The sequence below is a fragment of the Zalophus californianus genome, chromosome X, assembly GCF_009762305.2.
Source record: "Zalophus californianus isolate mZalCal1 chromosome X, mZalCal1.pri.v2, whole genome shotgun sequence".
NCBI lineage: Eukaryota > Metazoa > Chordata > Mammalia > Carnivora > Otariidae > Zalophus > Zalophus californianus.
In genome coordinates this window covers 76,019,315-76,042,786 of record NC_045612.1, presented here as the reverse complement: position 1 = coordinate 76,042,786, position 23,472 = coordinate 76,019,315, and the positions used below count along the sequence as shown (strand labels likewise).

At 39.2% G+C, this 23,472-nt stretch overlaps 1 protein-coding gene across 7 annotated transcripts in view; it reads left to right on the top strand.

Moving 5' to 3' along the window:
- The first annotated feature begins 11,184 nt into the window (after positions 1-11,184).
- Positions 11,185-23,472, top strand: part of HEPH (hephaestin) — an 82,394-nt gene continuing 70,106 nt past the window's right edge. For 5 of the 7 annotated variants that reach the window (XM_027609511.1, XM_027609509.1, XM_027609513.1 and 2 more), the window contains exons 1-4: positions 11,185-11,291; positions 19,359-19,564; positions 21,415-21,659; positions 23,232-23,444. In XM_027609511.1, the coding sequence (XP_027465312.1) occupies positions 19,389-19,564; positions 21,415-21,659; positions 23,232-23,444 (634 nt within the window). In that variant the 5' untranslated portion in view covers positions 11,185-11,291; positions 19,359-19,388. Of the gene's footprint in view, positions 11,292-12,757; positions 13,133-19,358; positions 19,565-21,414; positions 21,660-23,231; positions 23,445-23,472 lie in introns of all 7 variants that reach the window. The other 2 variants (XM_027609506.1, XM_027609507.1) reach the window with 2 other exon arrangements.

The window sequence follows — 23,472 nt, the reverse complement described above, 5'->3', positions numbered from 1 at the left end:
TCATGATCTCTCCCCTTTGGTTCATAATTTTATTAATTTAGGTCATTTCCATTTTCTTTTGGATAAGTCTGGCCAGTGGTTTATCGATCTTATTGGTTCTTTCAAAGAACCAACTTCTAGTTTTGTTGATTGGATCTACTGTGTTTCTGGTTTCTAATTCATTGATCTCTGCTCTAATCTTTATTTCTCTTCTAATGCATGGCTTAGGCATTGTTTGTTGCTTTTTCTCTAGTTCTTTTAGGTGTAAAGTTAGTTGGTGAATTCGGGATTTTTCTATTTTTTTGAGTGAGGATTGGATGACAATGTATTTCCCCCTTAGGACAGCCTTTGCAATATCCTAAAGGTTTGGGCCGATGTGTTGTCATTCTCATAGGTTTCCATGAATTATTTAAGTTCTTCTTTCATTTCCTGGTTGACCCAAATATTCTTGAGCAGAGTGGTCTTTAGCTTCCAAGTGTTTGAATTTCTGCCAATTTTTTTCTTGTGATCGTGTTCCAGTTTTAAAGTATTATGGTCTGAGAAAATGCAGGGAATAATCTCAGTCTTTTGGTATCAGTTGAGACCTGTATTGTGACCCAGTATGTGCTGTATTCTGGAGAATGTTCTGTGTGCACTCGAGAAGAATGAGTATTCTGTTGTTTTAGTGTGGAATGTTCTGTATATATCTATGAGGTCCATCTGGTCCAGTGTGTCATTCAAAGCTCTTGTTTCTTTGTTGATTTCCTGCTTAGATGATCTGTCTATTGCTGAGAGTGGAGTATTGAGGTCTCCTACAGTTAATGTTTTATTATCAACATGACTCTTTATTTTGGTTAACCTTTGTCTTATGTGGTTGGCTGCTCCCATATCGGGGGGTGTAGATATTTACAATTGTTAGATCTTCTTGTTGGATAGACCCTTTAAGAATGATATAGTGTTCTTCTGTGTCTCTAACTACACTCTTTAGCTTAAAATCTAATTTGTCTGATATAAGAATTGCTACCCCAGGTTTCTTTTGAGGTCCATTAGCATGGAAGATGGATCTCCATCCCTTCACTTTCAGTCTGGATGTATCTTTAGGTTAAAATGAGTCTCTTGTAGACAGCATTTGGATGGGTCCTGTCTTTTTATCCAATCTGCAACCCTGTGCCATTTTATGGGGGCATTTAGGCCTTTCACATTGAGAATGATTATTTAAAGATATGAATTTATTTTCATCATATTGCCTGTGAAGTCCTTTTTTTATAGATTGTCTGTAAATTTCTGTTCTATATCACTTTTGGGGTTTTTCACCTTTTATAGAACCCCCTTTAATATTTTTTTGCAGGGCTGGCTTAGTGGTCACATATTCTTTCAGTTTATGCCGGTCTTGGTAGCTCTGTATCTCTCCATCCATTTTATATGACAGCCTTGCTGGATAAAATACTCTTGGCTTCACATTCTTCTCTTTTAGTATCCTTAATATGTCTTGCTAGCCTTCTCTGGCTTGCCAGGTCTCTGTGGACAGGTATGACATTATTCTGATATTCTTCCCTCCATATGTAAGAAATCTCTCCCCCTTCTTGTTCTCAGGATAGCTTCCTTGGCTCAAAGATTTGTACATTTTACTATTTATGCATGGGTGTTGTTCTTTTCTTTTCTTTTTTGATTTTGGGATGGGTCCTCTCTGTCTCTTGGACATGAATGTTTCTTTTCTTCCCCAGATTAAGGAAGTTCTCAGCTATGTTTTGCTCAAATATACCTTCTAGTCCTCTCTCTCTCCTCCCCCTCAGGAATTCCCATAATTCTGACATTGGAACCTTTCATGGCATCACTGATCTCTCTAAGTCTGTTCTTATGGACTTCTAGCGGTTTATCCCCATCCTCCTCGGCTTCCTTCCTTTCCATTAGCTTATCTTCTAGATCACTAATTCGTTCTTCTGCCTCCTTTACCCTGGCTGTTAAGAGTATCCAGTTTAGACTGTACCTCATTCATAGCATTTTTAATTTTGGCCTGATTAGATCTCATTTTTGCCCTTATAAATTCTATATTGTCACTAATGCTTTTCTCAAGCTTAGCTATTGACTTTATGATTGCTACCCTGAAGTATCTCTGACATCTTGCATATATCTATATCCATTAGATCTGTTGCTGAGGCCATTGTCTCTGATTCTTTTCTTAGTTGGGAGTTCCTCTTCTTAGTCATTCTTTTGAGGGGTGGTTGAGGGAATGTACAGAGTCCAAAGTATTAACCACAACCCAAGCAAGATGCACCTGTTTTATGGGGAACCTAGGGTTGTTGTCCTCTTGTTCTTCCTGCCTCGTTCTGGGGGAGGGGCCTGCTGCACTCTTTCTTGGGTGTCCCTGCTTTGGCAGAGTTGCCCTGCCCTCTGTTGAGAGGCTGGGCTCAGTGGAAACTGGGTTTTTGAGCTTTTGTTCTCTGGCAGCTTTCTGCCCCTCTTCCAAGGTTCAGAGCAAAAATAGCTGCACCCAAACCTCTGTCTCAGAGCATTGAAATAGCAGTCTGCTCTTCACTGAGCCTTCCAAGACACACAGTTTCAATTTCTGTATGTGCTTCTGAAAACCGCAGCCTCCCATGGTGGTAGGAGCCCACAGCAACTCTCCTAGAGTGTGGCTTCAGCCCCGGGCATGTCTCTGCCCTTTGTACTTCTAAAACCAAGAGCTGCCTCAGGCCTGGGTCTTGTTTGAGGGCTGCTCTAAAGCCCTTTCCCAGGTACTACTGCTCTGCGAGTTTTTGCCTGGTCCCCAGCAGAGGATGGTTTTGGGCTCACATGTTATATCACTTTCCAGGAGCCAGCTTATGGTGGCTCCCTCTCCCTTCCGTTTATCTTCTGATATCTGCCCACAGATTCACAACTCCACCCTTCCTACCTCCCAACAGATGGCGTTTTTCTCCTCGTAGAGATCCAGATATATAGTCTTACATCTCAGGCTGATTTCATCTGTGTGCAATATGGTTTGGTAGATATCCAGTTAGATTCAGGGAACCAGTTGAAACAAGGTCCCCTACTCTTCTGCCATCTTTTTTTTCCCCTGGGGAGCCTGCTTCTCCCTCTGCTCTCCGCTGTTCTTTCTGTCACTATCTCTGTCTCAAAAATAAATAAATAAATAAAGTCAGCTGATTATCAACCTTAATTCCATCTATAACTTTAATTCCTCTTTGTCATGTAATTTAACATATTCTCAAGTTCTGGAGATTAGGATATGTACATCTTTGGGGGAGACATTATTCAGTCTACCTCATCCCCCAAACAAGTGTCTTTTCCACTGTAACAGAATTAACAGGGAACCAAAGATGAAGATCAATAGATTTGGAAAGCAAGGCTGAGAAAGGACCAATCTGGGCTGGGCTATGCCTTGAGTTTTGATTGTGTTCATCTTTCCTGAAACTGTTGCTTTGTGAGAATGCCTGTGTTTTCTGCATGTGAATAGAGATCCAGATTTTGAAACTGCATACTTCTTTTTTCCAAATGGTTAACTTGCCATAAGTCACTTATGCAAATTAAGGAGGCCTATAAGTTGTTTACAGATCCCCACGCATGCTTTCTGTATGCTAGTATATTCTAATCCAAAATCCTGAATCATAGTGCAAATGGGAAGACTGAGGCCAAAGAAGAAAGGACAAGCAATGAACTAGAAAGATTAGGAGGGACAGATGGCATCATGGACTCTTCCACCACAGTTTGAAGAATGTACTGGCATGAGAACAGAGACAAGATGGGATTTGGGAGCCAGCACTGCATTGTAGGTGCCCGAGAGGATAAACACTGTCCACAAGAGAACAGGTTCCTTTGTTGTTAAAAAATAGCAAGTGACACTGACTAAATTTTTTGCTCAGGAGTCCTGAATTGAATAGAAAAAGGAACCAATGAACAAAAAGTAGAAGAAGAAATATGTTTGGCTATTTTATATAAGGAAAAGTAATCCAGAAGTTGACTGAATTTTCTTAGGAGATTGTAAGCTTTCAATTATTGGAGGCATCCAAGCAGAGTTTGTGTAGCCATTTGGAAAGAATTCTGTATTGGGAGTTTCAGATTTATCTCATTAAGAATTCTTTCTTTGAGTGGTGCCTGCAAGGCACAGTTGGTTAAGTGTCTGACTCTTGGTTTCAACTCAGGTTGTGAGATCAGCCCTGAGTCAGACTCTGTGCTCTGTGCAAAGTCTGCTTAAGACTCTCTTTCCCTCTCCCCTTGCCCTCCCCCCCTCTTTCTCTCAAATAAATAAATAAATAAATAAATAAATAAATAAATATTTTTTATAAAATAATTATTTATTTGAATGAGAAGCTACATGGTTACTTAAACCAGAATATAAAACAGGTTAATTCAGCTCTTTTAAGAGCACTGTGAAGGCAGCCTAATCTAGAAGCAAACACCCTCCATTTCTTCTGATGCCTCTTTTTGATAACTATTCTAACCCAAGATACCCTGGAAGAATGGAGTCAGATGCTTGAAAAAACAAAGTTGGAGCAGTTACAGTGGGTAAATTATAATAGCAGAGGGACTGGCAGTGACATGCCACAGGTATTTTGGGAATAGGCTTTTTGACTAAACAATGAAACATCAGGTACATCTAAGTCAACCCCAAAGCTCGAAAAGTCTCACCTAAGTCATCTTCCTAAACATGAAGCTTACAAATGCAGTCATTTTCTAGAATTTTGCTGACTATGAAGCCCAGCTCAAAGGCTATCTTATTATTAATGTTTTTAGTCATCACACATTTATTCATCTAGCATATTGAGCACCAGTCTTTATCAAATTCTGTACTAGGCTCTAAGGCTAGAGTGGGAAGCATGAAAGAAATCCCTGACCTCACAGAGCTTCCATTATAAGCTTTAAAGACAGGCAGTTAAACAAGAAATTTGAATAAACTGTGCTTAAATATACAGGGTGCATTGGGAGTATATGACAGGAGCATCTAACAGAGAAACATAGGAAGTCAAGGAAGACTTCTTGGAAGAAGGAAATTCTAAACTGAGACCCAAAAGGTAAGTGGGAAAATGAATAAGGCGAAGCATGATTGAGCCAAATAGAACAACACATAAGATCTGGAGGTAAGAGAAAGAACATAGTACCTTGGAAAAAATGGGAAACTGACAGAACTTTGGCATGGGTGGAACATAGCATACGAGGTGAAGAAGGCCAAAATGGTGAGCTAGAAACATTAGGAAGGGGCAGATCACAAAGGGCCATATAGGCCATGTCAAAGAGTTTGACCTTAATCCTAGTGAAAATGCAGTCATTAGTTTTCTTAATATACAGTTATAAGTTTCTTTCTCATGCATGGAAATACAAAGAAAGAAACAAAAGTGAGTTTATATTCACTTTCCAGAAAACTTTTTAAAAATTAATGTATAAAGTTTTAAAATTCAAACAGTTCAACATGAAAAATGCAAAGCACCCTCCTCCCCAACCAGGTCACTCTCCCTAAAGGAAACCACTATTTAAAAAATGTATATTTTTGTGATGACTTGCAGAAGAAAAATTCCTTATCTTACTATATTAGTATACACATGCACATAGATGTGTGCATGGGTGTATCTATAAAGCAACCTCAAGGGGTGCTTGAGTGGCTCAATCATTTAAGTGTCTGACTCTTGACTTCAGCTCAGGTCATGATCTCAGGGTTGTGAAATAGAACCCTGAGTCAGGCTCCATGTTGGGTCTGAACCTGCTTAAGATTCTCTTTCCCTTTGTCCCCCTCCCCAAAATGGGCAAATACAAAATGCTCCCTCTTTTGTACCCCGCATTGTACTTAATGGTATATCTTAGGGATATTTCCATATATACACATACACACACATTTTACCAGTTTGAATGTCATCCCTCCCTAGGGGCCTTGCTAAACTCCGTATTATTCCAATTTCAGTCAATACAGCAAACACTGTTGGAGGGTGTTAAGGGGAAATACAATCACCTTTGTGGTTTGGGAAAAGTAGTTTTGGCTGTTATTTGAATAGAACATGCAGGGCAGGAATTAAAGCAAAAAGAACAGTGAGGAGGTTATTACGGTGATCCAATTAAGAATTGAGCATGGCTCAAACTAAGGTTATGGCAGTGGAGAAGCAGAGAAGTAGGTGGATTTAAAAGGTATTTAGGGGGCGTCTGGGTGACTCAGTCAGGTAGGCATCCAACTCTTGATTTTGGCTCAGGTCATGATCTCAGGGTCATGAGATTGAGCCCTGTGTCAGGTTCCATGCTGGGCATGGAGCCTGCTTACAATTCTCTCTCTCCCTCTCCCTCTCACCCCTTGCACTCTCTCTCTCTAATAAAAAAATGATATTTAGGGGTGCTTGGGGGGGCTCAGTGGGTTAAGTATCTGCCTTCAGCTCAGGTCATGATCCTGGAGTTCTGGAATCAAGCCCCACACCGGGCTCCCTGCTCAGCAGGGAGTCTGCTTCTCCCTCTGCCCCTCACCCAGCTCATGTTTTCTCTCTCAAATAAATTAATAAAATCTTAAAAAATACTTAGAATATAAATATGTCAGGATTTGTCAATGGAATGGGTGTGGAGGATGGGAGAGAAACTAGGGATCTTGGATGACATTCAGGTTTCTAGCTGGAGAAATGGAAGTGGGAGGGAAGATGCTATCACCTTCTTGAAGCTTATCCTGATGTCCATACTTTGAAAATGATCTTTCCCTTCTCTTAAATGATATATCACTTTGTATGGGCCTCCCTTCTCTCACTTACCATGTTCTTTTATAATAATGAAAGACTTTATTCCTGCATTTTTCAATCCTTATTTACTGCCAGCTTCTTAGTAGTGAGGGATGGACAGGCAGGTATAAGGAAAGCAGAAGGAGTAAATAAAAAGAGGCTAGTATTAACTGATAACTGACTTTGTGAACGGTGTTGTACTAGGCCCTTTTATAGAAATTCTTCCATTTTATTTTCACAACCTAATTTTACAGATGACAAATTAAGACTCAGAGAATTCAAATGACTTTATCAAGATCACACACTTCAGGAAGAAGCAGAGCCAAGATTCAAACTAGAATAGTCCATGCCCAAAACCCACAATCAGGAAGCCATATGATAATGTAAAGAAAAGTAAAGTAGGAGCTGATGCCATTCATGGAGCTTTTCAAGGAAGGCAGCCAGAAAGGAAGAAATGTTAACTGAGCATGAAGGGGAAAGAGAGGCAGGCAGGAGGGGTCTGGGGCAAAGGAAATGGGCAAATAAGTGTTGAGAGGATGCTCAGGGAGACACTATATGAATAATGTAACAGGAAGCTGAAGGAAATATACCTTTGGTTGGGGACATAGATGGATACCTGAAGACCAGGAGTGTCAGGAGCCCAAGGATCAATCTGCATATTCAATTTAGCTGGCAGGGAGTGAGTTTCAAAGCAAGAGTCCCTTAGATTTGAGCAGTGGTTCTCAAAGTGTGGTCCTCAGTCCAGCAGCATCAGCATCACCTGCCAACTTGTGGAAAATGCAGATTGTCAAGGCCTCACCCCAGATTTACTGAAGTAGACACTCAGTTCCTTAATAAACCCTCCAAGGAAGTCTGGTGCATACTCAAGTGTGAGACCCATTGTTTTGGAGGACAGAGAAATCAGCACATAGAATTCAAGAACCAGAGTTCAAGAACCAGATAGTGAAAAACAAACAAACAAAAGAACCAGATAGTGTTCTCTGAGAGAGCCCAGGACAGTTACACATTACAGCAGTGCAGATCAATCCTTTCAAAGCATGATGGAGCCTGCTGGTCAGAAGCTGTGGTAGGGATGTAAAGGAAGGGCAGTGGTTTCAGAGGTGTGGTGTCTAGGGGACAACCCCTTCCTCCTTGCACCTTTCTACTCTTTCCCATAGGTCTTTTTTTTTTTTTTAAAGAACTATCAAGGGCAAGCTCATCAAATGACTCTGAGATAAAGCAGGCAGACTTGCTATGCCAGGGCACTGCCCATGGCTTTTTATTCTCACTAAGTACCTTATGTTGCCACTAAATTTCACTGTAGGGAAGATGGGAAGGAAAAATAAAACATTTGTTGAAGGTCCCTAAGGCATTGAGCACTGTGCTCAAGGTTCATGCAAATGCAAGCTTATTTAATCCTCACAATGTTTCAGTCATGGAAGTTTCATTGTTCCTATTTTATAGATGAGGAACCAATGGCTCAGAAAGGTTAAGTAAATAGTTGGGAAGAAACCAGACAGGATACAAACCCTAGTTCTTTCTGACTTCAAACACTATGCTTTCACACTAGATAGTGAGGGACCCTGTGAAACTCTCATCTAGCCATCCCAGGGCCATGCCCTTATGATTGTCCATACACAGTTATAACCTGGAAATATTGATTAGGTGAGTAAATAACAGTATGAGTTAGTGACATAATCTGAAACTAGAAGGATTCTTTTTTTTCTTTTTTTTTTTTTGTTATTGAAGTGTAATTAACATACAGTGTTATATTAGTTTCAGGTATGTACTGTAATGATTCAACAATTCTATACATTGTTCAGTGCTCCTCACAATAAGTGTACTCTTGATCCCCTTTATTTATTTCATCGCTTCCTTCACCCACCTCCCCTCTGGCAACCACCAGTTTGTTTTCTGTATTTAAGAGTCTATTTTTAATCTTTTTTCTTTGTTTTGTTTTTTAAATTCCGCATATGAAAGAAAAAATGTGGTATTTATCTTGATGGATACTTAGGTTGCTTTCATATCTTAGCTATCATAAATAATGCCACAGTAAACATAGGGGTGAATGTATCTTTTCAAATTAGTGTTTTCAATTTCTTTGGGTAAATACCCAGTAGTGAAATTGCCATTATATAGTAATTTTATTCTTATTTTTTTGAGGAAACTCCATACTGTTTTCCACAGTGGCTGCACCAATTTTCATTCCCACCAAGAGTACATGAAGCTTCTTTTTTCTACACATCCCCTCCAACACTTGTTATTTTTTGTGTTATTTTAGCTATTCTGACAGGTGTGAGGTGATATCTCATTGTGGTTTTGATTTGCATTTCCCTTATGTTAGTGATGTTGAGCATATTTCCATGTGTCTTTGGCCATCTAAATGTCTTCTTTGGAAAAATGTCAATTCAGGTGCTCTGACCATTTTTAAATTAGATTATTTGTTTGATTTTGGGCTTTAGTTTTGAGTTGTATTTTTTTTTAAAGATTCACTTATTTATTTTACAGAGAGAAAGAGAAAGAGAGAGAGAGCATGATCAGAGGGAGGGGTAGAGGGAGAGGAAGAGAGAGAATCTCTAGCAGACTCAATGCCGAGCACAGAGCCCAACACAGGGCTTGATCTCAGAACCCTGAGATCATGACCCGAGCAGAAATCAAGAGTCAGATGCTTAACTGAGCCACCCAGGTGCCTGTGAGTTGTATAAATTCTTTACATATTTTGGATATTAACCTCTTATTGGATATATCATTTGTAAATATCTTCTCCCTTTCAGCAGGTTGTCTTTTTGTTTTGAGACTTAAAGGACTTTTAAGTGCATTCTGGTCTTGTGTTTCTCAAATGTGCTTTTATCTTATTTATTTTTTTATTTTTTTAAATGTTTTATTTATTTATTCATGAGAGTCAGAGAGAGAGAGAGGCAGAGGCAGAGGAAGGAGCAGGCTCCCCACCTAGCAGGGAGCCCCATGCGGGGTTCGATCCCAGGACCCCAGGACCACGACCTGAGCTGAAGGCAGACGCTTAACCATCTGAGCCACCCAGACGCCCCTCTCAAATGTGCTTTTAGAGCCATCAGGATTCCTTGCTGGTGCTCCAGGGCTAACCACATTGTCTGAGTGGGCAGCCATACAAATGGGAAGGTCCTAAAGAAAATTAGCCGTGCTCATTTTCTTTCTCTCTCCTAACCCCACCAGGAAATCTCCACTTTCATCTTCCATAGATAGTGAGGGTTTACTATAATATTCTGTTTGGGGAAATAGTTTTGGTCCCAAAAATAATTTTGAAAAATGATAAATTATAGATCACCTTTTTCATTTTACAGGTGAAGTAATCGAGTCCCATAAAGGCAAAATGACTTGTCCTAGATTATCTCTGTTTTCTTTAGTAATATAACTAGAACTTAAAACCAAGATTCCTGAAATATTCTTTTTTTTATCATGAATTAGTACAACTTGTTTTCTAAGCATGAGAAAGGAGAATTTAGATTAATTTATTTATTGAAAAATTTTAAATGCAACTTATTTTCTGGAATTTACTTTTTGCCAGACACTGTGCTAAGTAGTTCATACATATAATTTTATTTTGGTTTTCATAAAAGCTCTACTAACAAGTACTATAATTATTCTCAATTTTACAGAGGTAAAACTGAGGTGTAGAAGGATTTAATGATTTTCCCAAGGTCACACACTCAGGAAATTGTAGAGCTGGGATTTGTATCCAGGATGTCTTATTCTAGTTTCTGTGCTCTTAATAAGTTGCCATGTTGCAAGTGTTTATATTAAAAAACAGTCTATAGCAGGGGTATTCAACTATAGCTTGTGGGGCAAATCTGTCCTGTTTCTTGTTTTTAAAATTAACTTTTATTAGTTCATAGATATACCTAATATGCTGCAATGGCCTATTTTAGTAGTTATGACAGAGCGAGGTTATATGTTCTTCAAATAAAATATTTACTAACTGGTCCTTTACTGAAATATTTTACCAACTGCTATAGGTATTGACTTAAACATCTTTTAGGTAACCCCTGAGGAAAGGAGCCAGAAATGTGCCCAGGATTTGTAGAAGAGGTAGGCATTGTGTGCCCTCACAGAGAATTGCTGAATGAATAATACAAGCTCAGAAAGCTAGTCTCACTGGCCTCCTGCAGCCTTCACTGTGTTGACTTAAGTGTGTCTGTATGACCTGTTTCTTGTTTTCTTTTATGAGTCAGAACAGAGACCTTATCCCCTCCACTCCCTGTCATAAATGCCTTAGAGCCTGGACTTGGATCTCAGCTTAATGGGTTTGATCCCCACCTTCCCCCTGTAACTTCAAGGTCTACATCTGTGCCAAGTAGGGGAAGAGGCAGATAACCCCAAGGGCTGCTATGGCCTGATCCAGCTTCCTTTGATCACTAAGCATTTCTAAGGGAACTGTAGCTTGTGACTCCTCCCTTCTTCCTGCTGGTTGCTTCTACTTGCCTAAGCCTGGGGTGCAGTCCATGGGGGCAACTCCTAAGTGTCTAGGCACCCTTAAGTACCTCCACTGGTTTATGACCCAGACTTTGCCCCACCAGCTCAGTCTTTGAAAGTTCTCCTCCCTGGATCCTGCTCCAGACACTTTAAATCCAGGAGAGAAAAATGTGTCCAGCCTGCCTAGAGAAGAGCATTTGCTTCTAGCCAAGATCTCATCACAAAGTAAGGATATCAGGCGGTGGAACCGCCATCATACCTGTCTCCTTCCTATAACCTGGGTCTGGTGGGTAGATGCAGTCCTTTCCCAAGAGGTATGGAGTTCTCTAACTTTTCTTCACAAATCACTCTGTACCCATTCTTTCCTTATACTTTGCTTTTTTGAAACCTCTTTCTCTTCTATTCTTAATGTAAAGAATATGCTGTCTTCATGGAATCCCAGATATGTAAATTTATAGAGCTGGGAGGGTTCATATCTAGTTCAAGGTCCTCAATGTACAAATGGAGAAACTGAGACCAGGAGAAAAGAAGAGTCTGGGCCAAGGCCACATGGTTGATTACTGCCAGAGCAAACCGCGGCTGGAACCTAGGTCATTTGACTCAGGATAGTCATTTTTCACTACCCTCTCTTTCTGGCAGGAACAAGAATGACCTTTGATTTAAAAAAAAAAATCCAGGGGCGCCTGGGTGGGTCAGTCGTTAAGCGTCTGCCTTCGGCTCAGGTCCTGAACCCAGGGTCCTGGGATCAAGCCCCGCATCAGGCTCCCTGCTCTGCGGGAAGTCTGCTTCTCCCTCTCCCACTCCCCCTGCTTGTGTTCCTGCTCTCGCTGTCTCTCTCTGTCAAGTAAATAAAATCTTTAAAAAAAAATTAAAAATGAAATAAAATAAAAAAAATCCAGATTCCAGTTTTACTCAAGAATTTTAGGGCCCATTTGCTTTCTTTCAGTGTATTTTTTTTAATTTAATATTTCCAATTCTTCTGGGTCTCTTAGGTTTTAGGATATTGATCTATGTTAATCCAGACTATCTTTTAGCTACATTTGGTCTCCTTGTTGGAAAATGTTGATAATACAGTCCTGGGTTATCACTCTAGGAGTTGCTAGAAATGATAGAGGTAGAGTTAATGTACATCAAAAAAAATCTAGCAGTGACTAGTGCACAGCAGGCACATAATTTTGAAGTCACTTTCCTCATCTCAAAAAGGTTCTCTGTTTCTCCCCTTAGTAGCACAGTATGGCAATGTGGTGGCTAAAAGTCTAGATGGACCCCGTAAAACTCCCCCTTCCCTTTTACTTCCTAACAGTGCGTCCTTGAACAAGTTACCTTCTCTCTCAGAGCCTGGTTTTCTTTAGCTGTAAAATAAGAAGAATTAGAGTAGCTGTTTCACAAGATGATCATGAGACTTAAAGAATGCATGTAAAGTGGTTAGCATAGGGCCTGACATGTAGAAAGTTCTTCATTTTATTACCAGTTTCATTTTTTCTCTATTACCAAGCAACCATGGCCTTAGAATAACAGGCAGGGCTGATAACTGTGCTTCACAGAAAGAAGGAAAAAAGTTGGTGGGGGTGGGGGCCCTTCCCACATCTAATAACTCTTGCAAAGGGCCCCATTTCTTAAATAGGGCTGCTGGAATCTGTCTGTGAGATTTGACTGGCCACACTGACAATGCATTCTCCTCCCCCTTTCAGCAAAGACCAACTATCAAGCTTTGATAACAAAAATGCAGCCCCCCCTCCCCTGTAATTCCTCCTGAAATCCTAACCGGGATTTGAAAAACACCCGGATATGGTTAAAGAACCATCCCGGGTTTTGTACCAAACCAGGCCAAACAAGACATTCCAAAAGTTTAGTTTTGGGGGAAAAAGAAGGCACCCAGCATTGCCCTCTCTTCTGTTCGCTCCACTCCCGTAACACCAGCCAAATTGGAACCTTGGGCTTATTTATGAGAAGGGCTCTGTAACTCCGGATACTAACTGAGCAGGGCTGACCAACTCACGCTGTGGTCTGCAGTTCAGCGTCACTGGGCCGCTGACATAAATACGGAAGGGTTTACCCTAGCAAAGGTAAGCTTTGTTTCCTCTCTTTCCAAACCCTACCCCACCTTCCTTTCTTTAAAAAAAAAAAAAAAAAAAAAAAAAAAAAAAAAAAAAAAAAACCTTTATTTGGCTGGGTTTAGAGGAGTCCTAGGCCACTGGGAAAGTCAGTGTCAGAGAGGTTGGGGGAAGACTGGCTGGGTGGGCAGGGAAGTTAAAGTGAACAATAGGCCCCTTTCATTCCTCTCCCCAAAATGACCAGGACCACACTGGCTTGACCATTTCAAGGATAGCCATGGAGTTGTATACAGTAGTTAATTTTCTTTGTTGAAATAATGTGCTCATTTTCTGGGTCACAAATTGAGGAGTTTATTGAGGTGATGGATCTGAGGGCTACGTAAGTGGGAACCACAAACACTTAAAAACAACCACTTGGTTTTATGTTTTGAGATCCAAATTGGCATAGAATAAGCCAATAAATGATAGCTGAACCAAACTATCAGCTTAAAATCAAAATTATTTCTCATGCTTAGTGTCTAAATAGCAGAAATATTTTAGAAAACATGGGTTCATATTCTGGCTTTGCCAGTAACTGGCTGCCTGACTTTGAGCAAATACCTTTACCTCTCTGGCCTCAGTTTTCTGTATGTCACATCAAGGGGTTAAAAAAAATTGGTTTCTAAAAGTCTTATGGATGTATGAATCTATAACACATTTGATCCATTGTATTCCAAGCTCTTTGCTAGGCGCTCAAATCCATCATTTTGTTTGAACTTCAAAACAATCCTATAAGATAAATATTCCCATTTTTGGATGAGAAAACTGAGGCTCAGGTAGGTAAAAGTAATTTGTTGAAAGGTCACATAGCTATTACAGGCAAGAGGAAGGATTTGAATCCAGGTCATCTAATTTAAAATCAGTTTGCTTTCTATGATACCACAACTGAGGTATGAAAATAAAGCAGTCTTATTACCACAAATGCCAATATATAGTGGAATCATATTGTCCCTGGAATGGTATGGTGGTGATAAGGACATTATTGCCAGGCTGGGGAATCAGGAATCTTAGGGTCTAGTACTGGCTCTCAGGACTTCAGGTGAGTCCCTTCCTTTCTGGGCTTCAATTTTCCCACCTCTGGCATGCTAGGATACAGTAATAATGATTAAATAATAATATAAATTGTACTTGTACTATCTGGAACCCTTTGGGGCTTTTAACACTCTCCATTTTCCCTCCCTGAAAAGAAAGGCCTATACCTACAGAAGGTGAGAAAATCTCTATATGGAATCTATTTTTTTAAAGTTTTTATTCAAATTCCTGTTAGTTAACATAAAGTGTAATATTAGTTTCAGGTGTACAATATAGTGATTCAACACTTCCATACAACACCTAGTGCTCATCACAAGTACATTCCTTAATCCCCATCACCTATTTAACCCATCCCCCACCCACCTCCCCTTTGGTAACCATTAGTTTGTTCTCTGTAGTTAAGAGTGTGTTTCTTGATTAGCTCCCCCCTTTTCTTTCCCCTTTGCTTGTTTGTTTTGTTTTGAGTCACAGAGTGAAGAAAGAACATTAAAGCATTAAGAAAACAGAGAACCAAAAGGTCAATCTTGATGGAGCGTTCTATTAGAAAAGCTGCCAGGATTAGAGACAGGCCCCCAAGATTAGCTCAGCATTCCTGTGTTCAGATGAGTGATCTTTTGTCTAGAATGAGCCTGTCCAGCCCAGTGTAGCCCAACACAGAGACATGGAGGGAGAGAAAATAGCATTGTGGCATTAAAGGAACAACTTGCAAATCCTAGGGAAAACAGTAATGCAAATTGTTAGGGGTAATGGGGACCAGGTCCATGTGGCATTTTGATGACAGGAAGATGAGGTAAAGGAAGGAGAGGCTTGACTTGCTGCTGAGTTTCTCCCTAAGGCTATTTTCAAGTGTACATTAATTAAACTATGTCTAATTCCAAGTAGTCCAAAAATTAGTTCACCATTTTTCTCTCTCTTTTTCCATCTCCATCTCTCCCTCTCTCTGTTTCCTCCTCTCCTCCTTTGGGCACCTCTTCATTCTGCCTTTCTTTGCTTTTCTTTCTTCTCTTTTCTTCTTTCTCCCTTTCCTTTCCCTTTCCTTTCCTTTCCTTTCCTTTCCTTTCCTTTCCTTTCCTTTCCTTTTTCTCCCCTCCTTTTCTTTCTTTCTTTCTTTCTTTCTCTTTCTTTCTTTCTTTCTTTCTTTCTTTCTTTCTTTCTTTCTTTCTTTCTTTCTTTCTTTCTTTCTTCTTTCTTTCTTTCTTTCTTTTCTTTCTTTCTTTCCTTTTTCTTTTTCTTTCTTTCTTTCTTTCTTTCTTTCTTTCTTTCTTTCTTTCTTTCTTTCTTTCTTTCTTTCTTTCTTTCTTTCTTTTTCTTTCTTTCTTTCTTTCTTTCTTTCTTTTCTTTCTTTCTTTCTCCCAGGACTCTTGCTTACCTTACCTATTTCATTTCATTTTTTTTTAACCTTCCCCTTGATTTTTCCTCCTCAGTCTGGCCTTTCTTTAAGACTTCCTTCTATGGACTCAGCTGAGAGAAAACAGCCCTGTCCAAATGAAAAGTTTACATAAGGATTTACATTCTTTATCTCATCAAATTTCCATTGCAAACTAATGAGGAACCCAAAGCAGAGATTATCTCCATTTAAGAGATCATCACCATGTATGGCTCAGGAATTAGGTGATACAACTAATACATGATGTCATACAACTAATACATTAGGATTCCAGAATTAGAACCTGTGAAACTCCTACCCAGGGTAGTTTTCTCTCTAGGTAAGTGAGTTTAAGGCACAATAGCTTAGCTGGCATCTTTATGAAATGGAAGTTTAAATGAGGCCTATGTTATATCCAGACTTTTATTGAACTAAGGACACCCCCTTCCTGTCAGGGGTTACCTTATGTGGGACTATATTTAAACACATATAAATGCACCTGTGTTTTATCAGTGAAGGTGAGTATCAGCGGAGTGTGAGAGCCTAAAATAATTCTTTGAGAGCTCTTTATGTAAAACATTTTTTGTAGTTCTGCATTTTTGCATTTCATTATATTCTCAAACATTCATGACCCCAAAAATGTAAGAACTATATAGGGCTGCTCCATTATATTATAGGTAGGAAAACTCAGGCTTACTAAGGTGAATTGCTGAAAGTCACTCTTTGAAATCAGTGGCAAACTTGAACCAGAGTCAACTGGTGGGAAAATGCATGTTTGTGTCACTTTTATGGCACTCTAGCGGTAGCTGTTTATGGTATAACTACAGAGCCCCCATAACCGTTTTTGGCAATAGATACACAAAGACTTCTAACACATGACATCCACCTTCAAAGAGTTTTAATAGTCCAAACTGGGAAATAAAGACAGTTCATGAACCCGCTCACAGAAAGGTAACAAAGCAGTTGGGAGTTATAGAGAGTAAGTAGTTTCTCAGATGACACTGATATGGAGAGCCTACAAGGGGCCTTCTGGGGAAGTTAAGATTTAAGTTAGCCCTTAGAGTAAAAATATAGAACATATGGTGTGTCAGGATACAGTAAAGATAAATAAACTGTAGCCAGGTGGGAGAAGGAGAAGTAAACCAGTAGTTACTTTCTGTTATGTTCTAAACACAAATTGTACTGGGACCTTTTCATGTAAGTTTTCTAATTTATTTCTCCAAGGTTGACATTATTATAAATATTTTATAAGTAAGAAAACAAGTTTAGGGTGGTTAAGTATTACCCAAGTCTACACAACTGGTCAGTGGGAGACCCAGGTTTTGGAAAGAAAAACCCAGGAACTGGTCCTCCTCTATATCAAAAGCTTTCTGAGAAATGTCATATGGAGACTGGGAATTAATACTTGGGCCACTGTTGTGTGTTGAGGGCCTGAGATTTTGTAGGGGTGTCTATTGTTCTGTTTATTAACCAAGGGAAATATCTAGGCCTAGCCAGGGTAAACATCCAGGAATTTCCTATCCATATGTGAGTCTATGCATACCTTTGATTTTCTATTTTTGATTAATAGTCCCTATCTCATGTGTTTAGGACTAGAATTTAGTGAAATAATTTATATAAACCACTGAACATGGTGTTTAGTATACAGTAATCTCTCAGTGAATGGTAGCTTCCATAATTATTATCCTCATCATGAATGATATCAATTAGGTGTATCTCTTCCTATATGAGTATGTATGTCTGTTTCTAGAAGTGATTATAACAACATCTGGTTGCATATTTCAGAGTGTATGGGGCTTTCCCAGATATAGCTATGGCTATGGGCATGTGCATATTCTCTGTGTATATATGTATGTGAGTGTGCAAGTCTATTTTGTGGAAGGTGGTATAGTATAGTGATCAAGAACATAGACATTAAAATCATAACTTCTGGGCTCACAAACCAATTCTACTGATTGCTAATGAGGTGACCTTGAGCAAATTACTTTATACTTCTGTAGTTTCTTCTTCTGTAATATAGGGATAGTAATGGCATATGCTTCATAGTGTGGTTGTGATGATTAAATTATTTAATCTATATAAAACACATAGAATTAGTGTCTGGCTTGCCATGCACACACAATAATATTGATTTATTATTATTGTTATTATTGTTATTATTATTTTAAGATTTTATTTATTTATTTGACAGAGACACAGTGAGAGAAGGAACACAAGCAGGGGGAGTATGAGAGGGAGAAGCAAGCTCCCCACTCAGCAGGGAGCCCGACCCTGGGATCATGACCTGAGTTGAGGCAGATGCTTAACTACTGAGCCACCCCTGTTGTTGTTGTTATTATTATTATGATGATGATGATGATGATGGTGATGTTGATGATGAAAGTAATAAAGCTCTGTGTGACAGTGTGGTTTTATGTGTGGATGCAAGTGTGTGCATTTCTGGTTTTAATTGAGACTACATGCACTTATGTCTGCTTTTAGATAAGACTGCATGTACTTATGTATATGTGTATTTATATTATTGTCTGTGTTTCTGGGTTTGACTGTAGCTGTGTATAATTTGACTTTGGCTTCATCCCATCCCTAAGAAGTCTAGCCTTTTGGCTGATGTACCGGAATGAGAGGCTAGAGACTCAGTTCTGACTCTGACTTGGGATTGGTCTAATGAAATGGGTTTGTGCATAGCAGAGAACCAGCAGAGAATATTTCTTCTGAGAAGTTAATATTTGCCTCACATATTTTCACTTGTTTTCTTTCATTATTCACTTTTTGAGGCATAACACACATGCAGAAAAGTGCACAAATGTTAAATTTATAGCTTAATATATTTCCACAAACTGAATACACCCATATAACCAAGTATGTAGATCAAGAAACATAACATTACCTTCTGCATGGAGCACTGGGTGTTATGAACAAACAATGAATCATGGAACACTGCACCAAAAACTAATGATGTAATATATGGTGATTAACATAACAATAAAAAAATTAAAAAAAAAGAAACATAACATTACCTAGAAGCCTTTATCCTCTTCTTTTCTCAGCCACTTATCCCTTCCTAAAGGGCAAACACTATTCTGGCTTCTAACAGCATAGATTAGTTTTGCCTTATTTTGTACTTTACATAAATTAAATCATAAAGTATGTATTCTTTTCTCTGGTTTCTGGTGTCTTTTTTCTTTCTGCAACATTACATTTGTGAGAGACATCTATATTTTTATTTGTAGTTGTAGTTTGTTCATCATCATTGTTATATAGAATTCCATTGTATGAATAAAATGCAATTTAGTCATTCATTCTAGGGTTCATGGATATTTTGGCTATTTCCATTTTTAGGTCTATGAACATTCTAGTAAATGTTTTTTTGGTAAATTATCATTTGTTTTTAAACAATTCATGGAGGATGGAAAGTGGCAACAAAGGAAAAAGAGGCATAGGGAGAATTGGTGACTTGATTTTGGTAACAAGTGAGTCAGTGGCCCACTCAGGTTTCTGGTGCCTGTTTCCTGATTCTTGGGCCAGAGTACATTCTTCCTTTTACACTTCTAAAGGGACAGTATCCAGGCTTCTAATCTGAAAGAAGTGATGCATAATTATCACTATAAGTGAGTTTTCAACTTTGCTCTCCAAAGTCCAATGTACACAGATCATTGAATGTTTCTTGAACTGAAACATATCAGGTAAGGGAGAGATTCTGGGCTAATTGGTTTTTGCTTTCTCAGGCACTTGGTTTGGCTTTTGCCTCCTTAGTTTTCCAGACACATGCAAAGCCCTTCTGTTTTCTTTCTTTCATACCAGCAGCTATTCATTTGCCAGTTTCCCAGAGTAATGTGGGTCATGGAAGCAGGCCATCTCATCTGGGCTCTGTTGTTGATGCAAACTTTGTGGCCCCATCTGACTGAAGGGGCCACTAGAGTCTACTACTTGGGCATCCAGGACGTGCAGTGGAACTATGCTCCCAAGGGAAGGAACGTCATCATGAACCAGACTCTGGACAATGACACGTATGTTTAATCATTTGTGGAATTATAGCTGGAGTTGGTGGGGGGGCACCCTTGAGGTCAGGAAGTAGCCTTTTGAAGATCTTTTCTCAGGGTGTGTCAGCTCCTGATCTCCATGGCCATATACCCAGTGGCACATTTGCTGGTAAGAGTGTTAGTTGACTCAGGAGACAGCAACCTACATGGAGTCTGCTTTTCCACACTGAGGTGCCTCAGCATTTTTAGGGTCCTAAAGGTAATTCCATATTCTCTTGATTTGAAAATGATATCTATAACACTTTCAAAAAAGAAAAAAAAACATGAAATATATACAGTATTTATAAGATGTGTGTGATGGAACTATGCTCCTATAGTTGAGTAGAACTACATTGATTTTGGATATGTGAAAATGTGAAAAAATATGGTAAGCTTCAGAATCAAGGAAATAATAGTAATAGCTATCACTTATGTAACAGTCTCTCTGTGACAGTCACCATACTAGGAGTTTACATACTTTCTCTCACCTAATTCTCACAAAAGCTCTAGGAGGTGAGTATGAATGTCCTCATCTTACAGATGAGAAAACTGAGATTCGAAGAGATTAAGTGACCTGCCCATGTCCTACAGCTAGTAAATGGAAGAGCTAGAATTCAAGCCTGGGTAATGTGGATGCAAAGCTAGTACTCTTCTCACCATTCTGCCTTTCACAGATTCCATAAGATTAACCTTTCTTAATCTTAGAGCCTTGCTGATGTTCCACAAATATCTGTTAAAAGAAAAAGAATATATTAAAGAATCTTTTGTGATCTTGAATCACTTTGCCTCCCCAAAGCGTCAGAATTTTCCAAAGTTGACTGTATTATCTCAGAGCTCTCTAGGATGTATTAAAGTAAGTAAAGCAGCTTTTTTTTTTTTTTTTTTTTTAACAAACCACCTTCTGGTCCATCTAGTTTTGGAGTAACAGAGTCTTTTTATTAGAGGTGTCCTTGAGGGATAACTTCATTATCTTCCATCCCCAATACTTTGAAATAATAGCTAGCATTTATTAAGCTTTTACTATTTTCCAGGCACTGTCCTAAGCTCTTTATGTATTTTAATTTTTTTAGTCACCAGTATTGACTGTCTGAACTTGGTACCCTGATTATGTCCATTTTACAGATGGGGAAATTGTGCATAAAGTAGTTAAGTAACTGGCTCAAAGTCCCACAGATTTGGAAATGGTAATATGGGCATTTAATCAACTCATCCTGGCTCCAGAACTTGTGATCTTAACAACTATGCTATAAGATCTCTCATATATAGCAAGATGATGCAAGGTCAGGCCATATGGATTGGGAGTTGATCACTTAAAAAGAGTCAGTCCATATTTGATTGTCTCCCCATTACTATATATTAAGTGGAACTATGTGAAATTGCCTTTTTTGGAGGTTAAAAGTGGTCAAATATCAGCAATTTTATATGCTTTAATTTTTAAAGATTTTTTTGTTTATTTATTTGAGATAGAGAGAGGGAGAGAGAGAGCATGAGTAGGGGGAGGGACAGAGGGAGAGGGAGAAGCAGACTCCCCACTGAGCAGGGACCCCCCCCCCCAAAGCAGGGCTCGATCCCAGGACCCTGGGATCATGACCCAAGCTGAAGGCAGACGCTTAACTGACTGAGCCACTCAGGTGCCCCAATTTTATATGCTTTAATTTAATGCTTCCCATTGTCTAAAAGTTAGACTCTAACCTGTGTTTTGATCAGTACAATCTCATTTTCCCTTGTTTTGCCCTAAACAAAAATAGACATTTTTGGTCAGCTTCATCTGGAAAAGAACTCTCCAGAGTTTTGAAGACTGTGGCAAAATTCTGAGTCTTTCTCTTCTTCCTTCCCAGAGTAGCTTCCAGCTTCCTAAAATCTGACAAGAACCGGATAGGGAGCAGTTACAAGAAAACCATTTATAAGGAATACAGAGATGGTTCATACATGGATGAAATGGTCCAGCCTGCTTGGTTGGGCTTCTTGGGGCCAGTGTTGCAGGCTGAGGTGGGAGATGTCATCCTTATCCACCTGAAGAATTTTGCCACTCGTCCCTACACCATACACCCCCATGGCGTTTTCTATGAAAAGGACTCAGAAGGTAAATCAGACCAACCTTTTTTTCTCCTGTCCACAACAAATTTTCTTTTACTAATATTTGAGAGAGAGGAGCTAGGAATGAGAATAGACTTTTTTCTCCTTATTGATCTGAGGTGGCAGAGGCACTCCCAGAAAAACTGGTAACTAATGTTATCACTTCTGCTATTCATATGCTGTGACTTTGGGCAAGCCACTTCCCCTCTCTGGGCCTCATATTCTTCATTATGTATATGGAGATTCAATCTGCCTTTTCTCACAAAGAATTACTTGAAGGACATTTCCATAAAGTATTTGGCTGTGCTTTGGAAAGAGAAAAGTGTGCTGTGAATGTAAGGGAACGCTATTCTAGGGTCATGGTCTTCTGAAAGGTCCATTTTTTTTTCTTAAGAGGAAGTTCAGTTACTAATCTGTATCCCCCATCTAATGGCCTATAATGACACAACAGTGAGTGACAGTAGTAGAAAGGGAATCCAGGTTTTGACTGGGCCACTAACTCCTGTATAGCCTCGGACAAGTTATTTTTCCTGTTTTCTCCTCCATAAAAAGGGTAAGTGGACCAACTGATCATTAAGTTGGCTTCATTTATAAAATTTTAATTCCAATATAGTTAACATACAGAGTTATATTAGTTTTAGATGTACAATATAGTGATTCAACAATTCCATACCTCTACCAGTGCTTATGACAAGTGCCCTCCTTAATCTTCATCACCTATTTCACCCATCTCCCCACCCACTTCCCCTCTGGTAACCATCAATTTGTTCTCTATAGCTAAGAGTCTATTTCTTGGTTTGTCTCTTTTTTTCCCCTTTGCTCATTTGTTTTATTTTTTAAATTCTACATATGAGTGAAATTATATGGTATTTGTCTTTCTCTGACTGACTTATTTTGCTTAGCATAATGCTCTCTAGCTCCACTCATGTCATTGAAAATGGCAAGATTTCATTCTTTTTTATGGTTGAAATATATATATATATATATATATATATATATATACATATATACATATATACATATATATATATATCACATCCTTATCCATTAATGGATAGACACTTGGGTTGCTTCCATAATTTGGCTATTGTAAATAATGTTGCTATAAACATAGGGGTGTATGTACCATTTAGAATTAGTATTTTTGTATTTTGGGGGGTAGATACCCAGTGGTGTGATTATTGGATCATAGCATAGTTCGATTTTTAATGTTCAGAGGAACTTAAGTTGGCTTTAGATTGAAATTCTGTAATTGTCTGCTTTCTGTTTTCCAAAGTGAGTTCTTGAAGGGGGGAATTCTGTCTTCTTTCTCACTTCTATGCCACTGGTTTTGTACTAGGATACTATTAGATCAGGCTGTGAAGCACTTTCCATGGCCACAGCTCCTTTTCTGATGGCTGTCATCTCTCCACCCATAGCTGATGTGAGGTCTGGGATTCTTTGGCTGGATATTACCTGAATATGTATCCTCAGGTTGTGAGGAACACTGTCCCATATGTCAGCCCTCTCTTGGCTTCTATATCTGCCAGGCTCCCTCTCACTCACCTTGAGACTGGGCATGTGCAATTTTATTTTCTAGGCTCCTTATACCCAGATGGCTCCTCTGGTCAGCTAAAAGCTGATGATTCTGTTCCTCCGGGAGGCAGCCACATTTACAACTGGACCATTCCAGAAGGCCATGCACCCACTGATGCTGACCCAGCATGCCTCACCTGGATCTACCATTCTCATGTAGATGCTCCACGAGACATTGCAACTGGCCTCATTGGACCCCTAATCACATGTAAAAAAGGTACAGGCCCCATGGGGAGCTACTGAGA